We start from the raw sequence: 24,690 nt of genomic DNA on the forward strand, positions 1-24,690 counted from the left end.
TGTTGAAGTTTCAATAAAATAATTAAATTTTTAACCAAATAGTAGAATTAAAAAAAAAAAGATTATTTTGAACCAAAAAAATAAAAGTGGGATTTCCAGATAATAAGAATAAGCTTTTAACCAAAAACTACGATTTTTGATGAAATAGTTGAATTTTCAACAAAATAACTAAATTTCCAATTAAATAGTAGAACTTTTAACCACGAGAGATCAATTATGAACCCAAAATATAGTGGTACACTTTCAAAATACAAAAAAATTCTCTCGACTACAAAAAAATTAAGTAAAAAAGAAAAAATAATGACTCCTATACTAAAAGATGAATTTTCTATGTCAAAGAACGAAATTTCTTAATAAAAAGACGAATCTTTAGTACAGCATTTATTATTGACAAAAAAATATGCTTTTTTTTAAACTTATTTGAATTTCAATAAAATAATTACATTTTCAACCAAACAACTGAATTAAAAAAAAAAAGAATATTTTGAACAAAAAATATAATATAGAATTTCCAAATAATAAGAATAAGCTTTCAACCAAAAAACATGATTTTCAAGGAATTAGTTGGATTTTCAAAAAAATAATTACAATTGTAACAAATAGCAGAAAATTCAATCAAGAGTGATAAATTATGAACCTGAAATATAATAGTACACTTTTAAATAAAAAGAATAAACTTTCAACAAAAAAATTAATTTTCAAAAAGTCAAATAATGACTTTTCTATACGAAAAATAATTAAACTTTCAACAAAGTAATGAAATGAACTAAATAGTACAATTTTTAACCAAAAGAGATGAACCAAAAAAGATTTGATAGAATTAAAATTCAACAGAATTATTTACTCTCTATCTAAATAATTTATTTTAAATGCCGTATTTTTATTTTCAATATTAGTAAAACTTTAGTCTCTTAATATCTAGTACTTTATTTAGAGTAAAATATTACCAATATTCTTTGCAATTGCAGTATTACTTTAGTCTCTTCATATTATAAGTAAATTCGTTAAGAAAAATTTCAAACAAATATTAAAATAAATTTGCATTTAAATAACGACTGTCATCTTAAATTTGAATATGCCGCGCTCTAATCGATTATACCCACACAACGAGTCAAGCGAGAGAAGTCTCGAAACATTGAGGTTAGGGTCGAATAATTCGATAGTTTCCTTTTCCGTCTTCCATGAGTTCTACATGCCCCCATTTTGCATCGCATTTTAATCGGCTTCTACCGAAAAAGTGTAAAAAATGCGATAATTGTAATCAAGATTGTAGCCTCCTGCGTTTAATAATGTAATTCTTTAATGAAGAAAACAATCGGTACTTAAGTGAACTTCCTCACAACGTATTGACGGTAAGTTTGATCCAAAACAAAAATGTTAGCAAACTTTGTGGTTCTCGAGATTATTGAGTCTTCAGTAATGGCCGCATCTTATTTTTTATCAGTAGATTCAAAACAGCCGATAAGAGATTTCCTCTTACATAAATTTGCTTCATGAAATTCTAATGTAGAATGTTTTATTTATACTGTGTCGAGGAAATTGAACAGTGTGACCTTTTTCTGACATTTTCGCGAAGTAGGTATATTCCGCCATTGTAGACTTGTTTCTTAAATAAAAATAAAACCGCACCGGTTTCCTGATAGGATCAAGCTGTGGTTCATTATCAATTTATTCTCTTAAAATGATCATTTTTTGTGGCTAATTCTTTGACAAATTTTTTATTCTTGTTTTTAATATCGCCTGATAAGTCCCCGAGTTGGAAAATTAATGAATCACCCTCGAAAGCTCCAGTCATTGAAAAGATATTTTTTCATCATAACCTCAAAACCGTTTCAGGCCTCTGAATCTTTACAAAATTTACAATTTTTGAGTTGTGATTTCGAAAAAAATGACACTAAATATACTATTTTCTCGCAGTTTTTAACTAATAATTAATATTTTAAACAAAAGATTTTCTTTGTAAGTCAGAGTTTAACCAAAACGGATGAATTTCTTTATAAATAGTTGAATTTTTTAATCTTCCTAATAAATAGTTGCATTTTTTAAATATTATAAATAAATAGTTGAGTTTTTAATCAAGTATTTTAATTTTCAAAAAATAAGATAAATTTTCCACACAGAAGATTATTTCTCTAAACGAAAAATTTTGTAAGAAATTTTTTAATTTTTGATGAAAAATACGATTTTCATTTTGAATAAACAGTTGAATTTTCTAAACAACTTTTAAGTTTGTAAGAAAAAAAAATTAATTTGTAACTAGAGATGCATTTTTATTTGTAAAAATTGATATTCTATCACAAAAGAGTAATCTTCAAGAAAATACATAAATTTTTAATAATAAATTTAATTTTCAACCGAAACAGGTCAATTTTTAACCAGACAGTTGCATTTCTAATTAAAAAACTGATATTTTATAAAAAATACCGATTTTTAACAAAATACATAATTTTTGAACCAGATATTTAAATTTTATATTAATTTTTGTAATTTTATATAAAAACAAATACGATTTGCCTTTAAAAAATTTTTGAATTTTCTACAAAGCCGTTAAATTTTCAATAAAAAAAAATTATTTTCAAGAAACAGTTGAATTTTTAACGAGACATTTGTATTTTTAATAAAAAAATTTATATTCTACTGAAAAATACGAATTTTCTACCAAATTGTTGAATTTTTTAGTCAAAAATACGACTAAAAAATCATTTTGATTTAACTAACAAATTATTTGAATCCTTAACTAAGAAAAAATAATTTGTAATCAAATAGTACCATTTTTAACAAACAAAAAATAATATTTTACTGGAAAACACGAATTTTCAACAAAATACATAAATTTTCAGTTCAAAAATACGATTTTTCTAAAAAAAAAATTTTTTTTTCATAGTTAAGTTTTCATTTAAAAAAATTTATTTTCAAGGCTCAGAATAATTTTTAACCATTTGCATTTCAATTTAACAAAAATTAAACTTCTACCTGAAAAGACGAGTTTTCTAGGAAAAAGATGAATTTTCAACCAAATTGTTGAATTTTTCCGCCAAAGGTACAAATTTTCTGCAATGCAGTTAAATTTTCAACTAAATACTTCGATTTTCTACCAAATTTGATGAATTTACGAGCCAAAAATATGAATTTTTAACTAAATAATTAAATTTTCTGCAAAACAGTTACATTTTTAACAATAAATTTAATTTTACATCGAAACAGGTCAATTTTTAACCACATTTTGTTAATTTTCTATACAAAAATACGATTTTTGTAAAAAAAAAAAAAAAAAAACAGTTGAAATTTCTACAAAGTAGGTAAGTTTTTATTACCAAAAAAAATTATTTTCGAGAAACAGTGGAATTTTTAACTAGATGTTTGTATTTTTAATTTAAAACATTGATATTCTACCAGAAAAGACGAATTTTCAACAAAGCACATACATTTTCAACCAGATAGTTTAATTTCCTCCTATATTGTTGAATTTTTAAGCCTAAAATACGAATTTTCTACCATAAAATTAAATTTTCAACCAAATCGGTAAATTTTCTACTAAATTTTTGAATCTTCTATTTAAAAATACGAATTTTCTATTTAAAAAAATAGTTTTATTTTCTACAAAGCGGTGAAGTTTTCAATAAAAAATTTAACTAAAAAAACAGTTGAATTTTTAGATTGACCGTTGCATTTTTGATTAAAAAATTGATATTCTACGAGAAAATACGAATTTTCAAGAAAATACTTACATTTTTTACCAAATTGTTGAATTTTTAAATCAAAAATGCGAATAAAAAAAACATTTTGATTTTACTAAAAAACAGAAAATTTCAACAAAATATATAAATTTTCAATTGAAACGTACAATTTTTCTAAAAAAAAAATAAAACAATTTGATTTTCTACAAAACATTTAAGTTTTCATTTTCAAAAATTGATTTTCAAGGCTCAGATTAATTTTTAACCAGTTTCATTTTTACGAAAAAATTATAATTAATAATAAAAAATAAAAAATTAGAATTTTACAGAAAAATATGAATTTTCAATAAAATAGTTTAATTGTCTACTAACTTGTTGAATTTTTTATCCAACCATATGAGTTTTCTTACAAAACAGTTGAATTTTCTATCAAAGAATTTAGTTTCGAATACAAAATTGGATTTTCATGAAACCATTTTTAATCAAGAAAATTTATATTCTCCCAGAAAACCGAATGTTTAAGAGAATACATAAATTTTCAATCCCTTTGTACAGTTTTCTATTAAATTGTTTCAATTGGCATTGAAAATTAATTCTTTTGACATCACATGCACTGTTTAATTATTTCGTTTAAAATGTACGTAATTTGTTGAAAATTCGTCTTTTTGATAGAAAAATATTTTTCTTTGTTGAAAATGTTACTATTTTGGCTTGAAAATTAAATAATTTGCTGCAAAATTTAATGTCTTGGTACAAAATTGAGCTGTTTTGGAAAAAAAAAAATTTTCGAATTTAATCTCCTTCATGAAAATTAACTATTACTTCATTTTTTGAAAAAATATAAACTAAAAATTAATAAAATAAAATTTCCTCTTTTTTTTATCGAAAATAAGATGATTTTTGCGACAGAAAAGCAGTATTTTGATTTTTTTGAACTTAATCTACCAGGAAAGTTGAGCAAAAAGGGAAGGCATTGAGGCAGATTCGAGTTGAAACTGGTATTTATCCAAAAGAATTATAATTTGCTTTGGAACAGGAAATTAAAAAATTTAAATAAATTCCGAGCTGAAAAAGGGAATTTTTAAAAAAAATGAATTATAATTATAAATTGAAACGGGGTATTTTCGACGAAAAATTCGAGTTGGTAGTTGAAACGGAAAATTTTCGAAAAGGATTAAAATTCCGGATTTTAAAAGTCAATTTTCAATTTTTAACCGATTCTGAGTTAAAACTGGAATTTATCAAGGAATTTAATTTTTTTAATTTCTTTCCTTTTCGAAAATTTTCCGTTTCAAATACGAACTCGAATTTTGAGTTCTTATGTGAAACGGAAAATTTTCGAAAAGGAAAGAAATTAAAATTATGAATTGAAACAAAGGATTTTCCAAAAAAATCCAATACTTAGTTGAAACGGAAAATTTTCGAATAGTATTAAAATTCCGAATTTTAAAAGGGAATTTTCAAATTTTAACCAATTCTGAGTTGAAACTAGTATTTATCTGAAAGAATTATAATTTGCTTTGGAGCAGGAAATAAAAAAATTTTAATAAATTCCGAGCTAGAAAAGGGGATTAAAAAAAAAAAGAATTAATTATAATTCTAAGTTGAAATGGGATATTTTCGAAAATAAATTAAAATTATGGATTGGAACACAGAATTTAAAAAAAATTGTAGTTTGTAGTTAAACAGAAAATTTTTGAAAAGGATTATAATTCCGGATTTTAACAAGGAATTTTCAAATTTTAACCAATTCTGAGTTGAAACTAGAATTTATCAAGCAATTTAATTTTTCCTTTTCGAAAATTTTCCGTTTCAAATACGAACTCGAATTTTGAGTACTTATGTGAAACGGAAAATTTTCGAATAGTATTAAAATTCCGGATTTTAAAAAGGAATTTTCAAATTTTAACCAATTCTGAGTTGAAACTGGTATTTATCCAAAATAATTATAATTTGCTTTGGAACAGGAAATTAAAAAAGAATTAATTATAATTCTAAGTTGAAACGGGATATTTTTGAAAATAAATTAAAATTATGAATTGGAACAGTGAATTAAAAAAAAATTGTAGTTTGTAGTTAAACAGAAAATTTTTGAAAAGGATTAAAATTCCGGATTTTAAAAAGGAATTTTCAAATTTTAACCAATTCTGAGTTGAAACTGGTATTTATCCAAAATAATTATACTTTGCTTTGGAACAGGAAATTAAAAAATTTAAATAAATTCCGAGCTGGAAAAGGGAATTTAAAAAAAGAATTGATTATAATTCTAAGTTGAAACGGGATATTTTCGAAAATAAAATAAATTAAAATTATGAATTGGAACAGAGAATTAAAAAAAAATTGTAGTTTGTATTTAAACAGAAAATTTCTGAAAAGGATTATAATTCCGGATTTTAACAAGGAATTTTCAAATTTTAACCAATTCTGACTTGAAACTAGAATTTATCAAGCAATTTAAGTTTTCCTTTTCGAAAATTTTCCGTTTCAAATACGAACTCGAATTTTGAGTTCTTATGTGAAACAGAAAATTTTCGAAAAGGAAAAAAATTAAAATTATGAATTGGAACAGAGGATTTTACAAAAAAAAATCGAATACTTAGTTGAAACGGAAAATTTTCGAATAGTATTAAAATTCCGGATTTTAACAAGGAATTTTCAAATTTTAACCAAATCTGAGTTGAAACTAGAATTTATCAAGCAATTTAAGTTTTCCTTTTCGAAAATTTTCCGTTTCAAATACGAACTCGAATTTTTTGTTCTTATGTGAAACAGAAAATTTTCGAAAAGGAAAGATATTAAAATTATGAATTGGAATAGAGGATTTTACAAAAAAAAAATCGAATACTTAGTTGAAACGGAATATTTTCGAAAAGGATTAAAATTCCGGATTTTAAAAAGGAATTTTCAAATTTTAACCAATTCTGAGTTGAAACTGGTATTTATCCAAAATAATTATACTTTGCTTTGGAACAGGAAATTAAAAAATTTAAATAAATTCCGAGCTGGAAAAGGGAATTTAAAAAAAGAATTAATTATAATTCTAAGCTGAAACGGAATATTTTCGAAAATAAATTAAAATTATGAATTGGAACAGAGAATTAAAAAAAAAAATTGTAGTTTGTAGTTAAACGGAAAATTTTTGAAAAGGATTATAATTCCGGATTTTAACAAGGAATTTTCAATTTTTAACCAATTTTGACTTAAAAGTGGAATTTGTCAAGGAGAATTGCAATTCTTAATTATGAATTAAAATTATGAATTGAAACAGGGCATTTTAAAGAAAAATTCTAGTTCGTAGTTGAAATGGAAAATTTTCGAAAAGGATTAAAATTCCGGATTTTAACCAGGAATTTTCAATTTTTAACCAATTAGAATTCCTAATGCAAAATTGAGTTTTTAAAAGCAAAATTATAAGCCTCAGTGGAAACGAGGTATTTTCGCACAAAATTAAAATTATGAATTGGAACAGGTAATTTTAAAGAAAAATTCGAGTTCGTATTTGAAACGGAAAATTTTCGAAAAGGAAAGAAATTAAAATTATGAATTGGAACAGAGGATTTTACAACAACAAAAAAATCGAATACTTAGTTGAAACGGAAAATTTTCGAATAGTATTAAAATTCCAGATTTTAAAAAGGAATTTTCAAATTTTAACAAATTCTGAGTTGAAACTGGTATTTATCCAAAAGAATTATAATTTGCTTTGGAACATGGAATTAAAAAATTTAAATAAATACCGAGCTGGAAAAGGGAATTTAAAAAAAGAATTAATTATAATTCTAAGTTGAAACGGGATATTTTCAAAAAAAATTAAAATTATGAATTGGAACAGTGAATTTTAAAGAAAAATTCGAGTTGGTAGTTGAAACGGAAAATTTTCGAAAAGGATTATAATTCCGGATTTTAACAAGGAATTTTCAATTTTTAACCAATTTTGACTTAAAACTGGAATTTATGAAGGAAAAGTACAATTCTTAATTATGAATTAATATTATGAATTGGAACAGGGAATTTTAAAGAAAAATTCTAGTTCGTATTTGAAACGGAAAATTTTCGAAAAGGAAAGAAATTAAAATTATGAATTGGAACAGAGGATTTTACAACAACAACAAAAATCGAATACTTAGTTGAAACGGAAAATTTTCGAATAGTATTAAAATTCCAGATTTTAAAAAGGAATTTTCAAATTTTAACAAATTCTGAGTTGATTTTAATCAGAATCAGGAATTTTCAATTTTGAACCGATTCTGAATTGAAACTGGAATTTATGAAAGAAAAGTACAATTCTTAATTATGAATTAAAATTATGAATTGGAACAGGGAATTTTAAAGAAAAATTCTAGTTCGTATTTGAAACGGAAAATTTTCGAAAAGGATTAAAATTCCGTATTTTAACAAGGAATTTGCAATTTTACTTCATCATTTGAAAAAATATAAACTAAAAATTAATCAACTCAAATTTCCTCTTCCTTTTTTTTTTTTTGATCGAAAATAAGATGCTTTTTTTCGATAGAAAAGCGGTATTTTGATGATTTTTTTTAAAACTCAATTTGTCAGGAAAGTTGATCAAAAGGAGAAGACATGGAAACAGATTCGAGACGTAAAAGGAGTCCGAGTGAGGATTCCGATGACGCTCGTAGACGAAGGTCACGGAAATATGACAGATCTCCTTCTCCGAGGCGATCTAGGTATCGGAGATCCAGATCTAGGGATCGACGATCTCGCTCTTCTTCGAGAGACAGGAGAAGAAAAGAGACAGCCAGGCCTCAAGAATGGAACAAAGCGTCTGCTGCCCCTCAAACTCAAACCACAGCGCCTTCTACAACGCCTGCGGGCTATGCCCCTCCGGTTCAGTACCAGGTATTTAAAATAACAATTTATCAACAAAATCGTTAAATTTTCACTTAAAAAATTAATTTTTTACAAAAAAAAAAAATATTTTTAAAAACCAAAAATTTTGAACGAGAATTATGAATCTTTGACCAAGGAGTAATTATTTAAATTGTTATCTTTGACAATTACGATATCATAAATTTAAAAATGAGAATTTTAAATTTCAGTTTTAAAGACTTAAACAATTAAAAATTAGCAGCGTTTAAACTCAAAGATTTTTGATAAAAAGAGTTTTTAGTTTATCAACTGTGAATTTAAATTAATAATTGATTTTTTTAAATTGAATTTTATTTCAGGATTAAAACATTAAATATGTTTATAATTAAAAATAATATGTTTAAAGTCAAAGGCTTTTATTAAATTTCAAATGTAATTTAACTCTAAAAGATTCCATTTTTAAACCATGCAATTTGCGATTTTTTAATGAAGAAAAAGAGCAGTTACTTAATATTAAAAAATATCTGACTGTTTCTTTTGAATTTAGTAATTTTGACTGTAATTCAAATTTTTGAATTTTGATGTATAAATAACGGGGTTAATTTAAAACAAGAGTATAGTTTTTGACAGATTTCGAACAAAAAATTTAGAAGCTTTTTAAGAATTTTTAACAGGTTTCAGAAGAATAAAAAAACTCTCGGAAGAAAATGGAACATGATTTTATTTTTTTATTTTAGTAAACTTATTTTAAGAGAATATTTAAAAAGATTAATAACGATTTACAACATTCTCGAAAATAAATTTGGAAGATTTGAGGAAAATTTCTTTAATTTGGCCGAATAAAAAAGAAAATTGGAAAAAATGTAAAACAGCATGTAGATGTTTAAAAATTTTGAAAGACAATTTCGAAGCATTTTAAGGAGTTTTAAACTATTTAAAATAAAAATAATTTAACTTCTAATTGAAACAGGGGAATAGAATTTTTTTCACAAATTTCTAGTTGGAGCTATAATTTATCCAGAATAATAATAATAATAATAATAATTTTGACTTGAAACCCGGGAATTTTTAAATTAAAAAAAATACCGAGCTTATACTGGAAATTTTCGAAAAGGAACAAAATTCTGAATTGAAGGAGGATATTTTAAAAAATTTAAATAAATTTCTAGCTGGAAAAGGAATTTATTTAAAAGAATTAATTATAATTTCAAGTTGAAACAGTATGTTTTCGAAAAAAATTAAAATTATGAATAGGAACAGGGAATTTTAATGAAAAATTCTAGTTTGCAGTTGAAACGGAAAATTTTCGAAAAGGATTAAAATTCCGGATTTGAAGAAGGAATTTTCAATTTTTAACCAATTTTGAGTTAAAGCTGGTATTTATCCAAAATAATAATCCAAAATTTATAATTTTCGAATTGAATCTGAATATTTGAATTCTACAATTTATAAAAGTTGAAAATTCTAAATTTGACAATTAATTTTCATTTTATTTTTAAAAATTCAGTTAAAAAGTGTTACTAGTTTACATTTTATAAGTGTCAAATTTTAATTTTGGTAGAAATATCATATTTCTTGTATAAAAATTCAACTTTTTAGTTGAAAATTCGTATTTTTAGGTTGAAAATTCAAGCATCTTTCTAGAAAATTGACTTCGTGTTAAGACAAAATAAAATATTTTTTTAAAGGAAATTCAATATTTTTTTCAGAAAATTTATCATTGATTTTAAAATTCATCTGTTTCAGTGGAAATTTCACCTTTCTTGAATAAAAATGTAATCATTTGTTTGAAAATTTAAGATTTTTGTTAAAAGTAATCCTTTTTGGTTAAAAATTCAATTTTTTTATTTGAAAATTTCTCTTTAATTAAAAAATTTATTCGTTGTAATAAAAATTTTATCTCTATTGGATGAAAATTTAATCACTTGGTTGAAAATTCAACAATTTTGTGAAGTCATACTTTTTGGTTAAAAATTCAACTCTGCTAAAAATTCGTATTTTTTTAAAGAAAATTCAAGCGTCTTCGTAGAAAATTTAATTCTTGTTAAAAAATCATTTTTTAAGTCTAACTAAAATCTATTTTTAAAAGAAAATCAAGTTTGTCTTTTTAATTTAAAAATTCATCCGTTTTAATAAAAATTTTACCTTTCTTGAATAAAAATGTAATCATTTGGTTGAAATTTTTAGAATTTTGTGAAAAAATCATACTTTTTGGTTAAAAATTTAACTGTTCTGTTTAAAATTCGTATTTTTTGGATGAAAATTCAAGTATCTTTCTAGAAAATTTACTTCTTGTTAAAAGTTATATTTTGATGTTGAAAAGTCAAACTAAAATCTTTTTCGGATAAAAATTTTTTTTTTTATTTGAAAATTTGTCTTTTTAATTTAAAAATTCATCTGTTTTAATAAAAAGTGTATCTTTATTAAATCAAAATGTAATTATTTGGTTCAAATTCTACAATTTTGTGAAAAGTCATACTTTTTGGTTAAAAATTTAACAGTTTTGTTGGAAATTCGTCTTTTCAGGTTTAAAGTTCAAGTATCTTTCTAGAAAATTTACTTCTTGTTAAAAAAATCATGCTTTAAGTCAAACTAAAATCTTTTTTTAAAGGAAATTCAGTATTTTTTCACAAAAGTTGTCTTTTTATTTAAAAATTCATCTGTTTCAGTGTAAATTGCACCTTTCTTGAATAAAAATTTAATTATTTGGTGGAAAATTTAAGAATTTTGTTAAACATAATCCTTTTTGTTAAAAATTCAACTGTTTTGTTTAAAATTCGTATTTTTGCAGGAAAATTCAAGTATTTTCGTAGAAAATTTACTTCTTGTTTGAAACTCAGATTTTTTATGTTGAAAATTCCAACTAAAACCTTTTTTGGCTGAAAAATCAATTTTTTTGTTCAAAATTTCTCTTTTTTTTAATAGAAATTTAATTTTTTTAGGATAAAAATTCAAATGTTTTGGTGAAAATTCGGCTTTTTTAGTTAAAAATTCCATTATCTTCGTAAAAAATTTACTTGTGGTTCAAAACTCATATTTTGACGTTGAAAAGTCAAACTAATCTTTTTTTTTGATAAAAATTCAAGTTTTTGTTTGAATATTTGCCATTTGGATTTAAAAAATTCATCGGTTTTAATAGAAATTTTATCTTTCTTCGCTACAATTATAATTATCATTTGTTTTAAAATAAAAAAAAGTGTTTTTAAAAGTATCCCATTTTTGGTTGAAAATTCAACTGTTTTGTTAAAAATACATTTTTTTTTTTTGTTAAAAATAAAGGTGTCTTCGTCGAAAGTTTTTATCTTGTTTAAAACTCATATTTTGATGTAAATAAGTCTCACTAAAAAATTTTTTTTACGATTTTATACTGAACAATATAAAATTTCAGTTAAAACCATTAAGTTTTAAATAAAAAAAAAAGCATTTTCATCAAAATAGTGCAATTTGCCAAGAAACATAAAAAAACTAATTTTGTAAAATTGTTGTAATACTAGTTTTTAACAAACATTTTAAACAAAAAAAATGTTTAAACTATATAATTCAATTTGCAACTAAGAAGAGTAATTTTCTACCAAAAAATACAAATTTCCAACAAATTACATAAATTTTCAACGACATATAAAAAAAAATATATCTGATGTTAATATAAATTTTATATTATTAATTTTTATTCTACAATTTTTTTCGTTTCTAAAAATGTGGAACGAAATACTTGAATTTTTAAACTAAAAAAATCAATTTTGCTTATAAGGGGAATTAATTTTTAACAGAATAGTAAAATTTTCTTCTAAATTATGAAATGTTCAATTAAAAAAAAAAGATTTTTCTATAAAAAAATTGAACTTGAAACCCGAGAATATAATTTTTTTTAAAGAAATAAAGTTATTTCTAAACATATCAGTAAAATTTTCCAAAAAATAATTACATTTTTAATAAAACAATTGCATTTTTGATAACAAAATTCATTTTCTTACATAAAAGAGGATTTTTTAACAAAACCCTTCAAATTTTCTATCAAATTGTTCAATTTTTGAAGCCTAAAATACGAATTTTCAACAACAAAAAAAGGTATTTTTTCAACTGTCAAATATTTTATTCTAAAAGTTCGAATAATAATAATAATAAAATATGAAAATTAAACTATATTGTCCTATTTTCGAAAATTTGAAGCTAAATTTGTCTACTTACCTGATTCTCCAATTTTAATTCAAAATTGTTTAATTTTTATTGCTTCGTCTCTGAAATTATACATTTTTAGTTTATCAACTGTAAATATAAATTCATTGATGATTTTTAAAATTGAATTACACTTTAAGATTTAAAAAATCAATAATAATTGATTTTACAACACGATTCGGAATCAGTTCATTATTTTAGAATTTCCATTGAATTTGCAATTTTTTAATTAAAAAAAAAAGAGCTGTTTGTAAAAAAAAACATCAAATTTATGGAAAAAAATTGGAAACCTTTTAAAAATTGTGAAAGGCTGAAGGGCTTCAAACAAATTTTTTTAATTCTTAAAATTCCTAGGAAAATTGAAAATAATTTTTCAGTTTGAAAAAATATTTTAAGAGAATATTCCGAAACATTTAAAAAGCTTTTCAAAATAATTAAAAAAAAGAATCTTCAAGATTTTCAGAAATTTTTTCTAACTTTGCAAGGATTTTCTCAAAAGTGTCAGAAAAATTCCATTCATTTCAAAAGATATTTAGAAGTTTTAAAAAAACTTCAAAAATAGTTTTAAATTTGAATAAATGTAAACAAATTTTTAGATTTCTCAAGATTTTGCTATCAAATTTTAATCTATTTAAAATAGAAAATAATTTAACTTATAATTGAAGAATTTTTGAGTTAAAAAATAATAATTCTAACATTTTTTACGTTTCTAGTTTAAAATTGTTTAAAACAATATAATTTTGAAAATTTTAAAGTCCTTTGAAAAAATTTTGAAGCATCACAAGGATTTTTAAACTATTTAAAATAAAAATAAATTAACTTATAAGTTAAGAAGTTTGCAGTTTAAAAACCGATTAATTAAAATTTTTTTTACATTTCTGGATTAAGATTGTTTAAAATAATATAATTTTGAAAATTTTGAAGTTTATTGAAAAACTTTTTAAAAAATTTGTTAATAAAATTTCAAAGCATTTTAAGGATTTTTAAACTATTAAAAGAAAAATAATTTAACTTCTAATTGGAACAGGGAATTCGAATTTTTTTACAAATTTCTAGTTGGAGCTGGAATTAATCCAGAATAATAATAATTTTGTCTTGAAACACGAGAATTTTCCAATTTAAAAAAATACCGAGCTTGTATTGGAAATTTTCGAAAAAGGAACATAATTTGGAATTGGAAAAGGGCATTTTTCCTAAGAATCCCAATTCTGAGTTTAAGCAGGGAATTTTCAAATTTTACCCAATTCTGAGTTGAAACTGATATTTATCCAAAAAATTATCATTTTCTTTGGAACAGGGAATTAAAATTTTTTTAAAAATTCCGAGCTGGAAAAGGGATTTTTTTGAAAGAATGAATTATAATTCCAAGTTTAAAGGGGATATTTTCAAAAAAAACATTAAAATTATGAATTGGAACAGGGAATTTTAAAGAAAAATTGTAGTTCGTAGTTGAAACGAAAAATTTTTCGAAAAGGAAGCTGGAAAAGGGAATTTAAAAAAAGAATTAATTATAATTCTAAGTTGAAACGGGATATTGTCAAAAAAAAAAATTAAAATTATGAATTGGAACAGGAAATTTTAAAGAAAAATTCTAGTTCGTAGTTGAAACGGAAAATTTTTCGAAAAAGATTAAAATTCCGGATTTTAAAAAGGAATTCTCAATTTTTACCCAGTTTTGAGTTTAAACTGAAATTTATCAAGGAGGATAACAATTCTTAATGGAAAATTAAATTTGTTTAACAAAATTATAATTCTCAGTTAAAATGATGTATTTTCGAATAAAATTTAAATTATTAATTGGAACATGGAATTTCAAAGAAAAATTCGTGTTCGTAGTTGAAACGAAAAATTTTCGAAAAGGATTAAAATTCTGGATTTTAACAAGGACTTATTTTCGTACCAAATTAAAATTATGAATTGGAACAGGGGATTTTACAAAAAACATTATTGTTCTTAATTGAAATGGAGAATTTTGGAAAATAATTTAAGACTTCTGGATTTGAACACGGAATTTCGATTTTTTAACGAAAATTCTGAGCTAGAATTAGAATTTAAAATTTATAGTTTGATCGGGAATTTTTTCTTTGACTCAAAACGTCCACCGTGATTTAATCCTCAAGTGTTAGAATCTCGAAATTTTCTCTCCCACCTAGAACGGGTCCAACAGACCCGAGCAAACTTAAAACTGGAATATCTGCGATTTAACCCTCAAAGTTCATATATGGTAAAAATCACGGTAAAGTGCATCGTGGGTATTAAACACCCCAGCGTATTTAATCATGTACTGTTTAACCCCTATTAAATATTTAGTCACAATAAAAATTATCCGATATAGTTTAAGGTATCTTTTATGAGGTAGAGTTGATTTTATAGCCATTTATTTATTTTAAGTTTATTTAAAAAAATGATTGAAAAAATGGTTTTTCGTCTTACTTAAAAATTCATAGCTCACGCAATTTTAATGATTTTAACCTGAAAATTTATGACTTTACTTTTGAAATAGTGTAATTTTATTTTTAAAAATATTGCAAAATGGCTGCTTTTAAACAAAATATTTATTTGCACAGTTGAAAAGTCAATTTTATGATAAATTGATGAATCTCAGATGCTTGGGGTGTCAGACACCCACAGTGCACTTTAAGGGTTAACTAGACTTAGGTCCATTTATTTTTATTTTTTTTTAATTGTAGCTCAGAGTCTCGCAAAAATGAATTCAGCGAAAATAGATATGAAATTTAATTGCGCATAATAAATATTTTGCAAAAAATGAGGTAACTTTTTGTAAAAGAAAAAAAAAGAAAAGGAAAAAAAAACGTCCGGGTCCCTGGTACCCATTCTAGCACTTGATGGTCAAGTGCTGTCCCTAATTTAAAAAAAAAAAAATCTTCTTCAGGGTCCACCACCGCCAAACACAACTCAGCCCCCTCCACAATTGGGATCATACGCACCGGGTTACAACAACTACAACTACAATTACGGTCAGGGCTACGAATACAGCTACCAACAACCACCGGGCTATCGCAGCGTAAGTCCCCTTAGTTCTAAGTCACACTTTACACTCGAAACTCACTCTCCACTGCCCTATTATTATTATTATTATTATTATTATTATTATTATTATTATTATTATTATTATTATTCGTACCTTTCGATTGAGTCTCCATCACATTTTTCCAACACGAAAAGTAAGTTTCCTCAAAGAGACTGTGTGAAAAGAAAACAAGAAGGAAAACCAAAAAAATGCCTTAAATCGCAATAATGCGAATTGGGGAGACTAATTGTTTTTTTTTTAATGATAAGCGCTTGGATATATTGAAGCTGCCCTGTTGTTGTTACTGGTGAGTGTATTCGCGATCTGCGTACATTTATCGAATACGTTTTCGTTTGATGGTGGTTTTTTTTTTTTTTTTTTTTTTTTTTTTTTTTTTTGCAATGACGCAATTCCTTATCTCTCTCTTTCTCACACACTCAATCACTGACTTTCTCTCTCTTTCTCTCTCTCTCTCTCGTAAGTATGATATATTCGCGTGATTTATTGTTTGCTGCCATCAACAAATGGAGAGAGAACAAAAAAAGACAGAGAGTAAAGGCGTGTTTGTTGTTGTTGCTGTTGTTGTTGTTGTTGTTTCGACTCGAGGATTCTTCAAATGTTTATCTGACAAATGCCTGATTTCGAAAAAAAATAAGGATGTGAAAAGGTAAGGGTGGTTTTGTGGAAGGTTGGTAGGGGGTCGCGGAATAAAGAGAGATTATTCATTTCCCTAGGATTATCCGCCGCCGAACTGGCAGGGAAATCAAGTGCCATATAACAATCAGCAAGCGCCGCCACCACCCACGCTGACGGCGGCGTCCCAGGAGTCGGGACGAACAGTTGAACCTGTTCCGCCTGGAATGGTGCCACCGACTCTGCCAAGACCCGAAGACGCCAAGAAAGAAGGTGACGATGCGCAATATAATTCACTAATTTCACATTTCTTTTTTTTTATTATTATTATTATTATTATTATTATTATAGTTACCTGCCGATTTTACCACTAATGCATATATACTTTTAGATACTTTTTTAAAGATTTGAACCTTCCATGCAAGTAGCCATATATTGTTGCACCATCTCTCAAGTTAAAAATGATTATTTTCTGTTATTTATTGATTTTATTTATTTTTGTGGACTCGTGTCTTTTTTTTTCTCTTCAATCTCAAGTGATCAATACTTTGAAAGTTAATTGTGATTGATTTTGTATTGTTTGTGCCTTTCTTTTTTTTTGTATTAAATCAATTTTTCATCCGATCATATTCACATATCTTCAAATGCCTTGCGAACCGAATGGTCAAGCAGCAATCGCAGCTGAAGTGAAACAGCAAAAAGCAACACTAGCAAAGCAGCGAGAAGAATACGTTAAGAAATCGGGAACGCTTCAGCGTGAATTGGAAATATTGCGACAGCAGTGCGATGAAATTGGGAAAGAAACGGGCGGAAGGGAGAACAACCGAATCATCAAAGAAAATCAGAAATTGCAGGTAAATATCAGGGAATTTTAGGTTCTAGGAGATTGATAAATCCGTGAAAATTGCAGGACAATTTTGAAATTTGGGAAATTGTGGTGGTCACTTTTTGTGATTTTCAGAGTGACCGCTGGATCGAGAAACTTGAATTTTTTTTTTTCTTATTTAGAAGAGTGTCGAATCACTTGAAGTATTACAAATTTTGCATCACTTGATGTAATGCCATTTTAAATAAGTTTTATTTTAACTCTATTTTCCCACGAAAAAAAATCTAATTTCTACCAAAAAGTGTATTTTCGACCCAAAGAAACGAGTTTTTTAACAACCAGTTGAATTTTTAACAAAAATGTTAATTTTCAAACAAATATCTGGTTTTCCTACAGAAAAAGTTGATTTTTAATACAGTGGTTCAACATTCAGTCAAAATAGTTACATCGTTAACCAATAAAAAATCATTTTTGACCGAACAGTTTTATTTAACAAAAAAAATTAATTTGTACGTAAGCAGATGAATTTAAAAAAAAAGAAAGAATATTCTACAAATCAGTTGAACTTTTAAACAAAAAAGTTCATTTTCAACCAAATAGTTCACATTTTCAGTCAAAGCGATAAATTTTTTAAGTAAAAGAATTTATCAAAATAATGAATCTTCAAACAAAGAAACAAAATTAATTTTTTAACCCAATTTAACATTCAACCAAACAGTTCAGTTTTCAACTGAAATAGATTTTTATTCACAATAAAAATTTGTTAAATTCTACTAAAAAAAGACGAATTTTTAATAAAATAGTTAAATCGTCGACCGAAAATGAATAATTTTTTAAACAAGTTTCATTTTTAACAACAAAAATTTAATTTCTGCAAAAACAGATAACTTAAAATAAAAAAGCGAATTTTCTATAAACCAGTTGAATTTTCAAACGAAAAAAAAACAACTGTTTTTCAACCATATAGACGGTTTTCTTACCAAAATATTTAAATTTGAATAAAGTAATCACATTTTCAGCCAAAGGGATACATTTTTTAACTAAACGAATTAATTTAACATCAAAAACATTCATTTTTACGAAATATGAGCTTCCAATAAAAAATGTAATAGTTTACTTTTTTTTACAAAAATAATTAATCTTTAAACCAAAAAAATTAGTTTTTTAACCCATTTCAAAATTCAATCAAACAGTTCTGTTTTCAACTGAAATAGATTTTTATTCACAATAAAAATTTGTTAAATTCTACTTTAAAAAAGGACGAATTTTTAAGAAAATAGTTAAATCGTTAGCAAAATAAAAAATAATTTTTAACCAAAACGTTTCATTCTTAACAACAAAAATTTAATTTCTGCAAAAAAATGTAAATTAAAAAAAAAAACTAATTCTTTACAAACCAATTGGTTTTCTTACCAAAATATTTCAATTCTCAGCCAAAAAGGCGAATATTCAACAAATTATTTAAATTCTCAACTAGAAATGGAATAGTTAAATTACAAGTAAAAAAAAAACAATTAAATTGTAATAAAAAAAGTCATTTTCAACAAAACGGTTAAATTCTTAACAAAAAAAAAGATTAGTTTCTAACAAAACAGTCGCATTTTCATCTTAAAAAAATAAAACTTTAACCAAAACATGTTTATTTTCAATAAATAAACCATTTGAATCTTCAACCAAATAGCTAGTTTCTTAAAATTAATTTTCAACAGTTTTTAAACAATGATTTTTCAACTAAAAAATTAGTTTTTTGCCAAAAAAACAAACAATTTTCAACAAAATAGTGAAATTTTTCAACAAAAAAAGTTTATTAAAAAAAAAAGTTCATTTTCAATGATTTTTCAACTAAAATTTTTTTAGCAAAATAGTTGACTTTTAACAAAAAATTCATTTTTTTAAAAATAGTTCATTTTTCAATGATTTTTTTAATAAATAATTATTTTTTAGCCAAAAAACATATATTTCAGCAAAATAGTTCAATTTTCAACAAAAACGTACATTTTTAAACAAATAATTTTAAAAAAATTATTTTGCAACTAAAAAATTAATTTTTAGCCAAAAAAGAAACCATTTTTAACAAAATAGTGAAAATTTTCAACAAAAAAGTTCATTTTTGAAAAAATAGTTCATTTTTCAATGATTTTTCAACTAAAAAATTAATTTGTAGCAAAAAAAAGATTCAATTTTCAGCAAAGTAGTTAAATTTTCGAAAAAAAGTAGATTTTTAAACAAGTAGTTGATTTTTCAATGATTTTTTAAATAAATAATTTATTTTTAGCCAAAAAACATACACATTTCAGCAAAATAGTTAAATTTTCTACAAAAACGTACACTTTTAAAGAAATAATTATTTTAAAAATGATTTTTCAACTACAAAATTAGTTTTTACCGAAAGAACAAACAATTTTCCACAAAGTACTGACAATTTTCAACAAAAAGGTTCATTAAAAGAAAAAAATAGTTTATTTTTTAACTAAAAAATTAATTTTTAGCAAAAAAACATACAATTTTCAACAAAACCGTTTATTTTTAAACAAATATTTGATTTTCAATGATTTTTCAACTAAAAAAATTAATTTTTAGCCAAAAAACATACAATTTTCATCAAAATAGTTACATTTTCAACTAAAATGATGAATTTTAATTATGAAGTCTGAATAGAATATGTAATAGTTGATACTTGAAAAAAAAAATTATTTTATTTTTAAATAACAAACCATTGATTTTCTAAGAAAAAAGAGAAATTTTCAACCAAAAAAGGTTCATTTTTAACCAAACAACTGAATTTTTAATCAGAACAAATTTAATTTCTACCAAAATTCATGAATAATTTAAAACGAAAATTAAGTATTTAAATGTTCTATTCAAACAATTAATTTACAACCTTTAAAAGAAAGGAATTTCAACTAAATAGTTTAACTTTCAAATGAAAAGGACAAATTTTTAACTAAAAATGGAAGAGTAAAATTTTTAGTTGAAACAATGTTAAATTAAAAAAAAAAATAATTTTCAAAAAAAGGATTAAATTTTAAAAGGAAGTAATCAATTTTTAACTAAATTGATGAATTTTCAACAACAAAAAAATGGACTTTTAACAAATTAGTTCACCATTCAACTGAGTGGTTGAATCTTCAACATAAAAAAATTGTTCAACAAAAAAAAATTGAATTTTTAATTTAAAAAAATAATAATTTTGAACAAAATAGTTGTTTCCTCGACAGCAAGAAATCAACTCAATAGCCACTGGAAAATTCTCAAAAAAGAAAATATTGTAAATATAATATTCCCGTATATTATATACTGTAATTATAAATTTTTTGAGATTGAAGAAAATAAAGAAATTATTAAATAATAAAATATATTTATGTGATTAAAAATATATTTTTTATTTTATTATTTATTTGGTATTAAAACCATTTCTTTTAATTATTGTTTTAAAAAATAATAATTTGAGTGGAAATGTTTAATTTTGACATAAAAAGAATTTAGTTTCTAATTTTTTTAAAATGATTAATCAAATCTAAATCGAGCAATTTTCAATGATTCTAACAAATTTGTTCAAAACGATATAAAATTGAAAATTTACAAATATTTATTCGTTCTTTAATTTAGAATAATAATTATAATAAACTTGGTTTTATAAATTTTTTCAAATATAAAATCAAAAAATAATAAATTAATAATAAATAAATATAATATTTATAATGAAATATATAAAAGAATAACAAATAAAATAAAAATTAATTTGATTTTAAATTAATAATTTAAAAATCTTCAAATTCAAGAGTTTTATTATTATATATTGTAAATATAATATTCCCGTATATTATATCCTGTAATTATTAATTTTTTGAGATTGAAGGAAATAAAGAAATTATTAAATAATAAAATATATTTATGTGATTAAAAATATTTTTTTTATTTTATTATTTATTTGGTATTAAAACCATTTCTTTTCATTATTGTTTAAAAAAATAATAATTTGAGTGGAAATGTTTAATTTTGACATAAAAAGAATTTAGTTTCTAATTTTTTAAAAATGATTAATCAAATCTAAAATCAAAAATTAATAAATTAATAATAAATAAATATAATATTTATAATAAAATATATAACATGATAAAAAATAAAACAAAAATTAATGAAAATTAATTTTATTTTAAATTAATAATTTTTAAATCTTCAAATTCAAGAGTTTTATTATTATATATTGTAAATATAATATTCCCGTATATTATATACTGTAATTATAAAATTTTCGAGATTGAAGAAAATAAAGAAATTATTAAATAAAAAAGTATATTTATGTGATTAAAAATATTTTTTATTTTATTATTTATTTAGTACTAAAACCATTTCTTTAAATTATTCTTTTTTAAAAAAATAATAATTTTAGTAGAAATCTTGAATTTTTACGTAAAAAGAATTTAGTTTCTAATTGTACAAAAATGATTAATCAAATCTAAATCGTTCAATTTTTAATCTTTCTGACAAATTTGTTCAAAACGATAAAAAATTGAAAATTTGCAAATATTTATTCGTTCTTTAATTTTGAATATTAATTATAATAATCGTGGTTTTATAATCTTTTTCAAATATAAAATCCAAAATTAATAAATTAATAATAAATAAATATAATATTTATAATAAAATATATAAAATAATAAAAAAAAATAAAAATTAATTTTATTTGAAATTAATAATTTAAAAATCTTCAAATTCAAGAGTTTTATTATTATATATTGTAAATATAATATTCCCGTATATTATATACTGTAATTATAAAATTTTGAAGATTAAACAAAATAAATAAAATATATTTATGTGATTTAAAATATTTTTTATTTATTATTTATTTAGTATTTAAGCCGTTTCTTTTAATTATTGTTAAAAAATAATAATTTGAGTGGAAATGTTTAATTTTGACGTAAAAATAATTTAGTTTCTAATTTTTTTTAAATGATTAATTTAATCAAATCTAAATCGGGCAATTTTTAATCTTTCTAACAAATTTGTTCAAAACGATATAAAATTGAAAATTTGCAAATATATATTCGTTCTTTAATTTAGAATATTAATTATAATAAGCTTGGTTTTATCAATTGTTTTTAAATATAAAATCAAAATTTAATAAATTAACAATAAATATAATATTTATAATAAAATATGTTTAAGTGATTAAAAATATTTTTTATTTTATTATTTCTTTGGTATTAAAACTATGTCTTTTAATTATTCTTTAAAAAAAATAATAATTTTAGTGAAAATCTTGAATTTTTACGTAAAAATAATTTTGTTTCTAATTGTAAAAAAAAAAAAATGATTAATCAAACCTATATCGTTCAATTTGTAATCTTCCTAACAAATTTGTTCAAATCTATATGAAATTTAAAATTTGCAAATATTTATTCGTTCTTTAATTTCGAACATTAATTATGATAAGCGTGGTTTTATCAATTGTTTTTAAATATAAAATCAAAAATTAATAAATTATTAATAAATAAATATAATATTTATATTAAAAAATAAAATAACAATTAATTTCATTTCAAATTAATAATTTTAAAAATCTTCAAATTCAAGAGTTTTATTTTCAGCTCGTGAGTGAGTGTTTGGATTTTAAAATTTCATCGACCGAAATTTTGTTTCCTCGATTGAAAAGTGGCCACCTCTGCTTTAAAAAAGTGATCACTTTTTTTCCTTTTTTTTTTTTTTTTTTTTTTTTTGAAACTCTGAATTAATGAATAATAGTTTTGTCTCCACGTTATCATTGATTTTTGTCACGCAGATTGAAATTCAAAATAAAATGAAGTCAATTCACAACGTGATCGACATGCTCAGTGGCATAATCGGCGATAAAGTGACCGTGGACGACCTGAAGAACAAATTCAAGCCCGAATCGAACAAGCGTTTAAAAAGTCCGAAAGAGGAATTTCCGTCGGAAAAAACGGAGACGCCCGAAAAAACGGCGCCACCGGAACTCGATCGGGACATTAAGCACAGCAAAGATGAGAAACCGGCTTATAATTTTGTGCATTACGATCCCGAAATGCACTGGTGCAAAGTCTGCGATATCTTTCCAAAAACCGCTAAGGAATATTTGAATCATCTTCATAGCAATGAGCACAAGGAGACTTGTCTGGTGAGTGTTTAAATACATTTTCTTTTTATATAGATTATTATTTTTCTTAATTTAATTTAATTAATTTTTTTATTTATTATTATTATTTTTTTTTATTGAAAAATTTATTTATTAATGGAGAATTTGATCTAGGCTAGTTGAAAATGAGACTCAAGTCACGATAATTCTTGAATAATTTCATCATTTTCATGCTCTTTCGTAAGAAAAAAATATATATATGTCTGATTTCGCAAATTTGATTGGAAAATTTTCCCTAGCATTTTTTTTTTTTTTTTTGGATTCGCTTCTTTGGTGGGAATTTGGGGTATTTTTGTTAATTTTTGGTTATTTTTGCAATTATAGGAGCGCAAGATTGTCGATATGCCGTGGCACGAGCACATTGGAGACGCGTCGGAAAAAGAAGTGCCCTACTTTCCCGGTCTACCAACGAAAAGAACGCCGATAAAAGGTATAATAAATTTTCAGTGGATCTTCTTTAACTAATAATATTATTATGGTACAATATTCCGTAGCTTGAGCGACGATTCTGTATTTTGCCCGGTATGTATTGAAGAAAAAACAAAACGAAAAAAAAAATAAAATAAAGTAAAAATAGTGTGGTTTTTATAAATTGAGAGAAAATTATGCTGGTGCGATGTTGTCAGATATGAAGAGGAAATATATATATTTTTTTTTTTTTACCGCAAATTGGTCTCCATTGGCGGAAAGAGGTTTTCGTTTCTTATTTGCAAATTTTGCAAGCGGGGATTCAAAAGAATTTTAAATCAGTTCCGTGCGCTTCGATTTGTGTGAGAAATTATTCCTTTCGAAAGTAGATTATATAAAATATTAGGTGTACAATTTTTTTTTGTATTATTTATTTATTATAGTATTATAATTTTATTCTATTTATTATATTGTGAATAAATATATATTCATTTGATATATAATCTTCAGAAATGAAAAATGAAAACAAAAAATACCTGGAAAAAGCTCGAAATTTCAGAGCATTTCTTTTCAGAAAATTGAATGAAAATTATTATTTTATTGGTAGAGACAGGCTTGTGGTACCGTATTTTTTTTAGTTCGTTGCTTTATTGATTTTTTAAAATAAAAATTGAGCTATTCTATTTTTGGTTGAAAATTGATTTTTTTAAATTGAAAATTCGTTCTTTTTTATAGAAAATTTGTTTGAAATGTGTCTTTTCAGTTGAAAATTCATGTGTTTTTTTGAAAATTTTTTCTTTTTTTTTTGTAGAAAATTAATCTTCTTTTTTAAATATTCGTATCTTTTATTAAAAATTTAAATATTCCATTTAACTATTGATAATTTTAGTTGAAAATTCATCACTGGTTCAAATTTATTTTATTTTATTGTTTTTTTTTTTTTTTTTTTTTT

At 23.4% G+C, this 24,690-nt stretch overlaps 1 protein-coding gene across 2 annotated transcripts in view; it reads left to right on the plus strand.

Annotated features, from left to right (window-relative positions):
* Positions 1–1,186: 1,186 nt before the first annotated feature.
* The window catches only part of LOC117166871 (zinc finger matrin-type protein CG9776), a 43,695-nt gene continuing 20,191 nt past the window's right edge, over positions 1,187–24,690 (plus strand). The window contains exons 1-7 of one of the 2 annotated variants that reach the window (XM_033351283.1): positions 1,187–1,352; positions 8,235–8,537; positions 15,577–15,708; positions 16,449–16,620; positions 17,020–17,201; positions 22,959–23,312; positions 23,655–23,760. In XM_033351283.1, the coding sequence (XP_033207174.1) occupies positions 8,259–8,537; positions 15,577–15,708; positions 16,449–16,620; positions 17,020–17,201; positions 22,959–23,312; positions 23,655–23,760 (1,225 nt within the window). In that variant the 5' untranslated portion in view covers positions 1,187–1,352; positions 8,235–8,258. The remainder of the gene's footprint in view (positions 1,353–8,234; positions 8,538–15,576; positions 15,709–16,448; positions 16,621–17,019; positions 17,202–22,958; positions 23,313–23,654; positions 23,761–24,690) is intronic. The other variant, XM_033351284.1, reaches the window with a different exon arrangement.

Source organism: Belonocnema kinseyi, chromosome 2 (assembly GCF_010883055.1).
Source record: "Belonocnema kinseyi isolate 2016_QV_RU_SX_M_011 chromosome 2, B_treatae_v1, whole genome shotgun sequence".
NCBI lineage: Eukaryota > Metazoa > Arthropoda > Insecta > Hymenoptera > Cynipidae > Belonocnema > Belonocnema kinseyi.